This window comes from Populus trichocarpa, chromosome 17, assembly GCF_000002775.5.
Source record: "Populus trichocarpa isolate Nisqually-1 chromosome 17, P.trichocarpa_v4.1, whole genome shotgun sequence".
Lineage (NCBI taxonomy): Eukaryota > Viridiplantae > Streptophyta > Magnoliopsida > Malpighiales > Salicaceae > Populus > Populus trichocarpa.
In genome coordinates, this window is record NC_037301.2 from 12857576 (window position 1) to 12867823 (window position 10248).

The 10248-nt window shown below is 32.2% G+C and overlaps 1 protein-coding gene across 1 annotated transcript; it reads right to left on the reverse strand.

Annotated features, from left to right (window-relative positions):
• Positions 1 to 731: 731 nt before the first annotated feature.
• On the reverse strand, positions 732 to 5803 carry LOC18099394 (uncharacterized). The gene is made up of 10 exons (XM_024589204.2): positions 5169 to 5803; positions 4875 to 5012; positions 4280 to 4468; positions 2918 to 3055; positions 2717 to 2838; positions 2465 to 2597; positions 2254 to 2383; positions 2086 to 2165; positions 1841 to 1975; positions 732 to 1399 (listed from the first exon to the last, which is right to left on the reverse strand). Exons 1-10 carry the CDS (start codon positions 5691 to 5693, stop codon positions 1172 to 1174), a joined length of 1818 nt encoding a protein of 605 aa, XP_024444972.2. The 5' UTR covers positions 5694 to 5803; the 3' UTR covers positions 732 to 1171.
• Positions 5804 to 10248: the final 4445 nt, after the last annotated feature.

The following is a 10248-nucleotide window of genomic DNA, read 5'->3' on the forward strand; positions in this document are numbered from 1 at the left end:
ATCTTTTTTTATATCAATTCTCAAATCAAATTTTATTATTTTTAGTGAGACAACAATTTTATTTTCACTATAATCATTTTGTCTATTTTTAAAAAAAATATATCTAAAAAATAACTAATTAAAAATCACTAAATATTATTGTGCACCGTCAAATTTTCTCGTTATAGTGTTTTTTATTTATAAATACATTAAAATATATTTTTTTTAAAAAAAAAATTATTTTTGATAACCAACATATCAAAACAATCTAAAAATATTAATTTTAAATAAAAAAAAATTCAAAACTTTTAATAACATAAATTGCACCGTGTTCTCAAAACTTGCATTGCCAAACGGTCCCTGATCAGTAAGTCTCCGAAACAAGTATGAGGGAATATTTTATTTAAAAAAATCACCGGATTTAGAAAAATTAGTTAAACCCTGTGCCTTGTCTTCTCCTTTTTCCCTAAAGTAGCCCTATAAAGAGGATACAAAAAGCTCCCTATCTGCGAGGGAGTGACAAACAGTAGACAGGACATGTCACATGTGGTTGAACATGCCTAAGTTTTGAATTCGTTGATGTCTGAAGAAAAAGAAAGCATCAGCTCCACATCACATGTTACCCATCTAAGAGAAGGCAAGAAACAAGCTACACTTGCTTTGAGTTTCAAACATCATGAAGCTTCAAAAAAAAAAAATATTAAAATAAAATGAAGCTCCCAGTCTTAAGATCCAGGACATGCAACTGTCACTTATTGGAACAATATTCACCATCCTCATTATTTTGATCAGAAAAATCCCACCAAGCACCTAAATCATCAGTGGCCAAGAGCTGACCTACCAAATTCTATGAATCTTGATTCAGTCCACCCAAGAAAACAGAAACAATTTGACTAGACTGTTTTCAAGAACACACAGATTGCATCACATAGCTTTACTTTCTTACATACACAATCGATTATAAATTAGTTATTACGACGAAACGGGATTGATGACGAAAACTAGACAGATCAACATTCTGTGATATGTCAACCAACTCCTTTTGGCCACTATTGCTATTGCTGCTCCAATTTGCAATCACAAAGCCCTCATTCTCTGTCCATCTTGCGAAGGAACAACTGAACTAAGCCTGATATAACAAGTAATCGCGATGATGAAAGTCATTCGCTGCTGGGGAAACTCCCTGACAAACTTATGAGGTTGGTAAGTTGAGCATTGCAGAGAGTTTTTGCAAGTCCCAAAATTCTTTCTGGGACATGATAACAGCTCCCACAGCCAGAGCAGCAGACACAATAAACGTGCTTCTTATGCATCCAAGGCCTCGTGAAAATCGTCCCAGAATTGCCTTGCAGTACTTGTCTGCTTCTTTCAAGGATGCATGGTCGCCTGAATTCTCTGCCTTTGCCAATACTTCCTCATTCTATAAAAAAAACAAAGCATAAAACAAGTTATATATAACAAGACACTGACAGGCATAACATCTTCAGTACAAGGTGGAGCAGCAAGTTAGACTAGGTGGCACCGGCAACTAAGGCATATTACCTGTGTCCCAATCATAAATGTAAAATTATGAATGCCTGGAGCAATGAGAAGAAAAACACAAGGCCCCTTGTTTATCTTCCTCCCTTGTTAGGAAGAAGAGGAACATTAACCGTGTCGTAATTCAGAAAATTCAAGTGATGTTTACAGAATTCACAAACAACCAAGCTAAGATGCCTAATAGTAAATATTTTCAGTTCATGATCTGTCTAAGAGAATAACCTAAAGAATTAATGATGGTTCTATTGACTCAAAACCTTTATTTTAATACTGTATACATTTCTGTAAGTAAATATGCAGATAAATATGAAAAATATGTTACCTTCTGCCTGAAACTCTTTAGAGTTTCCCTCACTTGGTCAAGACAAGAATGTTTGACAGAGTGGTCCTTCCATTCATCTGAAAGCTGTCTCAAAACCATGACACTCGCTTTGAGATTATCCAGATAAAACATGTCCTGTTTCCAAGTAGTTCATGTACAGGCAACCAACGTCAACGATGTATATAACAACAGCAACCGGTCTCAAATTTACAATCTAAATCATAATTACATCAGAAAACACCTACCCATTGTTTGTAACACTCAGGGTTCTGTGTCAAGCACCAAATGAAAATGTCACTTGCTTCCTTTGATAGTTCAGAGTTACCTGCAGTAAGCATTGATAATCAGGTTGTGATGCACACTTATAGACAGCAATCAATTGATGACAAGCAGCCCATTTGAGTTTAGACTACCTTCTCCAATAGCTTTGACTGAAATGTTCAAAATCTGCTGCGTAACTTGCTTCATTGCTTTGCTTCCAGAGGAACCAGCGAGAGCAACCTCCTTTAAGGTTGGATAAACAGCTTCAAACCTCTCGGTTGCCTAAGGAAAGAAACCAAATCAAAACTTGCCTCAGACCTAAAATACCCAACAAAATCTAGAAAGCTGCACCAGAATACCCACCTTAACTCTAGCTGAAGGAACTGGGAAGGTTACTCTCATCAAAAGCTCAAGAGCAGAAGGTGGTACTAAGCGCTCACCCTTTTTAACAGCACCATTTAATAAAATTGTACGAGCTTTGGGGGATGATAAGATTCTAATCCAAAGAAAGGGGGGGGGGGATCAGAAAATATGAGCTACACAATAATGTCAAAGATCTAAATGACACAAGCATCAAATAGGAAGGTGTGAAATGAATTTGAATCCCAATGGTACCTCTCAATCAACTGCAAGATCAAGTCTCTGGATTGAGGATTACTGCTTGATTTTCCACTCAGCATAGGGAAGAGAACACGAATCCACATGTACAATCCCACAACCAAATCTCCTTGAGAAGCCTAAATCAAGATACAGTTCCGAATATCAAAATCTATTTTCCTAAGAGAAGAATTCACATATTTGGGAAGGTCAGGTTACCTGAGCAATCATCCATACAGTGACTGGAAGCTTGTCTTGTCCTTGATATTTTGGATTTTCACTGATTACCGGCAATAAATTGATCAACACGTCAGGCTTGCGTTGTAATGCCATTGCCAAAACCACAAATATGGCAACCTGGAACCCAACAGTATATTGATAGAATGGTCAGGCACTATTACAACAGCCATGAGAAAAATTTGTGAAAATGAACATAAAGTGTCCCGGAAAACCTTTAGTGTTGATGCTGGTGTGCTAACCATAGACAATGCCTTAAAATAAGCACAGTTCCTAACATTCTTCAAACAGGATAGAGGCATCTGACTTACTCTAGGGAAAAATACTTATCTATAAGGTATTCATACACAATACTAATCCAAGCCTGTGAACTGAAGCAGTATCTGATAACAAGTATTGCATAATGTATTCTGAAGAATGATCTATTTTTACAAAGAAAAGCGGTAGTATTTCATGGTTTGTTGCTTTTTTAACATGCAGGAGTTGTTATGGTTTTGCTGAGAAAAAGAATAAGAAAGGGAAAATAAGACTATAACAAATTGAGAGCAGAGATTCTCCTTAACCACAAGAAAACTTAAAAGTGCACAGGGGAAGCGGCAGATTTTTTATTATTTTACAGGTTTGGTAGTGTACCAAAACTAAACTTTTCAGTTTATGATAATTTTGCAAATTCCAATTGACAGCTACATTATTGTTTCTGAATTTATTATTTTATTTAGTGGAGTAACAGATTTTGAGCATTTAACTCAAGCAACCTAATGAACTACAGATTTTTTAACAAGTGACCAAGCATGCATGTGAGCGATACAGAAGCAACATAAGATTGAAATGATGTGAATCAGTCAAATACTATATCAATCCCTGCTTTCTTTCAAGTCTTACGGAGTTCTCTCCAAAACAATAATTAGCTCTGATAATATATCTGAGAACACTCACTACCAAATTTTGAACACTACAAATTCTTTTGACATGGTTAATAAGCATATCCAAAATTCAATTTTTGCTAGTCTTAGTAGTTCTAGGAGCACCAATTTCCACATTAAAGAACATTGGAACCCAAGGACACAATATAGACATGTAGTGACAGGATGGCCAAATTAGAGGATTTGAACAGCTAATACCCGCGTTCCCGTAAATGAGCGTCTATTAATCAAAGCTCTTTGCAAACATATGACTCATAACAACTTCTAAATTCTCACCTATAATACAGAAATTAAAGCACTGGCATGCAAGTACAAACCATACATGATAATAGGTCAAAAAAAAAACCACTTTTAAAAGAAAGTATTGACTAGCATTGAAGTACTTAGAAATCATATATAAAGAGATATTCCTGAAAGCTACCAGAGACTTGGATGGCGATTGCTGGACCACCTTTTTGGATCCCTTGGTAACTCCTTGATGACTTGCAAGGTCAGCGAAAATGCTGTCCACTGACCATAACACAAAGGACCCAAGTGCTTCAAGAGATCGCTGGCCAAGCCAGTCAACTGCCGTCTTGTAAACATCTTGAGAGATGTGTCCGAGAGGAATCTGCTCAGGAAAGGATTAATTAAAAATAAGATGTTAGAAATGGTAATAACATAAAAAATTCATTCAAATCACATCAAGCAACTTAAGCTTCTCATAGAACAATGTAAGTGGATCAATTCAGATCGATCCATCTTAGATCATCACATAAACGAATTACACGATGTCGGTACCTTACCATCTTAACACAAATACAAAAATCAGAACGAACAAGCAAAGACTTAACTACACCATTATATCCCAAATCATTCACACCCGTTATTACTTTTTCCATAAAAATCAAATCTTTAAAGAAAACAATGCTATGTTAAAAAAAATATATATATATTATTTTTTATGTAATCAAAATTACTATTTCCTAATTACAATTAAAATGATAAATAAATTTTTTTAAAAAAAAAACACTTACATCAACCAATTTGCCAACAGAGGACTCCTTGAAGATCTTCAACCAAGGAAACTGAGCTGAACTCACTGATGAAAATGCTCTTCCAAAGTAATCAGCAAATCTCATTAATAGTATATCCTGCTGTGTCTCATACGAGACCTAAATCCGCCAAAACGACATCACAAAAAAAAAATTAAATTAAATTTTTTTAAAAATGTACGGATTCAAATTAATTAAAAATAAAAAAGTAAGATCAGAGAAACTAAATTAAAAAAAAACGAGGATATTAATTATAATTATTAATTAAATGCTTACAGTGATGTCAACAAGAAAGGCGCCTAAATCACCGGCATCGATCTTCGCAGCCGCCTCCGCCACCGTCACTTTTGGTTTCTTCGCCTTCGGCTTCTTTACCTTCTTCACTTGTTCTCCAGCACCACCACGGTCTCCATCGTCACTCTCGCCATCATCCTCATCAGAATGCCGCTTCGATCCATCTCTCTCGCCACTCTCCTCCTCCTCTCTCCTCCGGCTCTCCTCCGCAATCCTCCGTCTCCGATCCTCAGAATGTTGCTCAATTGAACGAAACACATCAGCTTCCCCACCGCCGACACCGTTAGATCGTCGGTGATCGGAGGAAGAATTCTCCGGCAAATTCGAAACTTTCGGGAGTTGTTGTTTCTTGTTCCGCTTTGAATACGTAACTGTTTTCCATCCGCCGTCGCTCTGATCTTTAACGTTAACGACGTTAACGTTAACGTTGCCTTTGCCGCTACTGTTTCTCATTTCAATTTCGTCTTCCATGAGAAGTTGTGCTATAAGAGCTGAATTCTCGTCCATGATTGAAAGGGCTGCGGTTTCAACGGAGCGACAGAAACGGAGGTTGAGTTTTCAACGGCGAGTGAGGAGGGAGAAGAAGGCGGGTTGGGTTTTTGAAGGAGAGGATCAGAGAGGGAGTCACTAGTGTCAAAGGACACGTGGATATTTCCGGCTATGTATTTGGGCTTTTTTGGAAACGAATTTACGCGAATGCCATTATTAACACATCTTGATTTACTGTTTTAAAATCTGTGTGCATTAAATGGAGAGTCGGATTAACTTATTTAACTTGTGTCCCATGCAGAATTATTGGATTTTTAGCACGATTAGTCCCTATAATTTGAGCAATTTATCAATTTCATCCTTTTTTATCAAAGTTTTTTCTTTTGTAATTTAATAAGCTAGTAAAACTTATGCATTTGAAACTTTTTTATTATTATTAAGAGGAATCGTTAAAAGCAAACTAGTGGTTAAAATTTTCATTTTTTTGGATTAATTTAAATTTTCATTTAAATAACTTTAAAGACGGACAAAAGATAGTCCCAATTGATTTAAATTTTCATTTTTCTTTACTAAGAGGAATCTTTCATTTTCTTTTTTTTTTAAAAAAAAATAATGAATCATTCTAAAAAAGAAGCCAAGGTGTTATTATAGAGAATTCATATATATGTAAACCATTAAAAATCTAGGGTTTCCAATATATATATTATCATTCAAAAATCATATCGATATAAAATAAAATTAAACTTGTTTAGGTTTAAGTAGTTTATTTCTTGTGTTATCAATGAGGCTTGAACCAAAATTATTTTGAATATAAAAAAAATATTTATATTATAAAAAATTATATAACATTGCTATTAAATTTTGTATAATAGTTCAAATGTACAACTTAACTTTTTGATCAACCTGAGTTTTAAATTTAAATTATATAGAAATTGCCTTGACGTGATCTTGTCAATTAAAAATGTTAAAAAAAAACAAATTATATTAACCCCAGTAAATCTTCTAAATTTACAACTCGAGTTATGAATTTTATTATATCGAATTAATTTTATTATTTTATTATAAGGGAGTTATTTGAACTAATATTTTTTCATTTTTATAAAAAAATAAAAATACACAAACAACATGTATGTCATTTATCGTATAAAAAAAATTATCAATGTGTTTTAATCACGGTTTACTGTTACGCAACCATATAGCTACATAAACAATGACTAGTCGTTTACCACGATCCATGCTTCTTTAATTACAATGGAGCCCTCATTGAAATCTTCAAACTTCTCTACTCTTTGTGATCATTCAAATAACTCCATAAAGTCTTGGTTTTCTTAAGTCGACTTTGATTGCTTGCATGTCATTGCAATGGAGACAAGCTTGACTTTCCAACTTTCAAATATTTTAATCATGGTTTATTCCGATCTTCGTTGGCTAACCACAGCGCATAGTTTATAATTTCTATGTGCATCAGTCAAAGTATGCTCTATTTTTTTTAGGTGAATTCTTTGTTTTTTAAAATAATTTTTATTTGAAAAGGTATTAAAAAAATATTTTTTATTTTTAAAAATTCATTATTAACATAGAACATCAAAACAATTTCAAAACAATAAAATAAAATTAATTTGAAAGAAAAAAATTTAAAATTTAATAAAAAAAAGGTTAAAATTCACTTTCAAATGGATTGTAATCACGTGTTGATATTATAAGATAGATTGCTAGATTTTAATAATATAACATAGGGGAATTCACAGTATTCAAATTAAATGAATTAGTGCTTGTTGTTGTTAATATGTTATTAATATTATTATTTTAATTTCATACACTAACTTCGTGTATTGGGACAACATTGTTTATTTATACGTGGGGTTTTTTTTTTCATACTATTATTCAAGATTCAATCAAATTTAAAGGGATGTTATAAAAATAAATTTATTGGCATTATGGAAAAATATTTTAATATTCCATGCTCATTCACATGTAAAATGAAAATGGAGAGATCATAACTATCTAGGTGGTGGCCCAGTGGTAAGAGCTTGGGACCAAGAGATTTGCTCCCTCTGTGGTCTCAGGTTCGAGCCTTGTGGTTGCTTATATGATGGTAACTGGAGGCTTACATGGTCGTTAACTTCAGGGTCCGTGGGATTAGTTGAGGTACGCGCAAGCTGGTCCGGACACCCACATTAAACTAAAAAAAAAAATGAAGAGATCACTATGCTTTCCCATGCATTGGATCTGGTCCAGATCAACGCGGATGGTCTTGTTCTCCTCCACTAGCTGTGTTCTTGTGACAATCCTTTGAACTTTGGCTTTAAAACTATATATCGTGCCACAACATGCTGAATTGTTGTCTCTCTTAAAATATTTGATTAATTTGACAAAATTAAGTGGTGGTTATCGTGATGCATGATATATTTTAAAAGTATTTTTTATTTAAAAATATTTATTAATTTTTTTAAATATTAATATATCAAAATTATCAAAAAATAACATTAATTTAATATATTTTCAAATAAAATATATTTTTAAAATATATTTAAATATAATTTAAAACACGAAAATAATCAGTGTTTTATCCTTCTTTCTAATAATTGATACTATTTGAAATTTACCAATCTTGAATTCCCATGCCACTTGTCGTGGCAATAATTGTTTATATATATATATATACATATATATATATATACATATATATATAATACAATGGTCAATTTAATCAAAGGGACGTGCAGAATTCAAATAAATTGGTGTCATCTTCCTCGTATTTCAACTTTGAAATAGAGCTCAAGTTTCAAAATCATATAGTCAACCGCAATATACGATTGAAGAAACCTTTTTACAGCCTGGAAATGTTTTTAAGAAAATACTATTAACTATATGACTTTTTTTTTGTTTGAACTCTTGTTAAAAAGATAAATTTAAAATTATCAATTTATCATCATAATACAATTAGTTTACCAAACAATGCAAAATAATTTTTTTTAGCTGTCCAACTTGCTTTTAATTTAATTTTTTAGCTTTAAAATATGTTTTTGTGTTTTTTTATTATTTTAATGTGTTGATGTCAAAAATAATTTTTTAAAAAAATATTTTCAAATAAAAAATATTTTTTTACAATCACCTTTAATCAAAAAAATTACTTAAATAGTCTCATAAATTTTTAATAATATTTTTAATAATAATAATAATAACTAGTGAATTGATTGAGATCTTAACTTTGATTCACGAGAGAACTCACGTGAACGACCAAACTATATAAAGAAACACAAAACTTTTATATAATTACATTTCTTTATTTAATGTGTTTAATCATGTGATTGGTGGGATTTTATTAAACCCATATGGTTTTAATGTAATAAAACAAATCACTTGATCTGATTGAAAATTCCTAATTAAGATGAAAAATAAATTAGAGACCTAATTAAGATTACGATGAAAAAAATTGGTAGTGAGACATTTTTTTTTATATAAAAAAAGGATGATTAACAGCATCGAGCGTTCGTCCTTGGTGCACCCACCTACCCAAGTTCGCACGTGTTGACAGCTCTAAAATGATCCCAGCTAGAGGAACAAATTAAATATATATATATAAAAAAGGAAAATTCCTTCTCTATGTGTTTTTGGCCGTGATCAAATATCTGTAGTCCCATCTTTGTAATTTGAGGAAGATGCAAGGGTAAATAGGGAAACTAAAAGATCCGATATGAACGAGGGTCTGTTATTGTTTTATTTTTTAAATATATCTCTGACTGTTTTAGACTTTTAGTGTGGGGCCATCAGCACCACGTAGAGAGACCCCACCCCTTCATTTAGGGTTGTCTCTACTCTCTACTACTCGGCAATTTATTAGTCTCACCATATCAGCCTTCATTCTCTCACTAAGAACACCTTACTTACTTTCGTGGCCCCCACTAAATTCTATCCCCTTCGGCTATTTTAGAATTCCATCACAGTTTTATAAAAGTTTCAAGAAAATAACATTTATTTAATAGTATTAGAGAAATAGTATGGTTTGAATATAGTGACAGTCAAGAATAGTAGTTGACATAATTGTTATTGAAAATAAGGTTATTTTAAAAATTATATCTCTTTCAATTCAATTAATATAAATAAAAATTTAACTTAAAATCTTATGAAAAATAAAATTCAAGATCCAATAGATAAGTTATCATGAATATATCAGAGCTTTATTTTTTATATATCTAGTACTGCTAGAAAGATCTTGATAAGATGATTCTAGCTAGACCTTGAAAGACCACCAAACATGGCTGTAATTTGTTAAAAGTTTTGTTTGTAGCTAATTTAAGGTTAATTATAATCTTCTTTGGTGTTCTTTCAAGATATAATTAAAATTATTTCATCGAGATTTTTCTAACAATATTGAATATGTAAAAAACATAGTTTGGTGTGTCTTGGATGATGTATTTTCTCTTTCATTTTTTTTTTATATTTTTTTTTCTATCACATCACCTTATCTCTTTTTTCTTTCCTGGCTATTGGATCTTTAATGTAATCTTTTAGGTATTAAATCTTCATAAAATATTTAGTTGATTTTTGTTGAGGTTAATTGATTTATAAA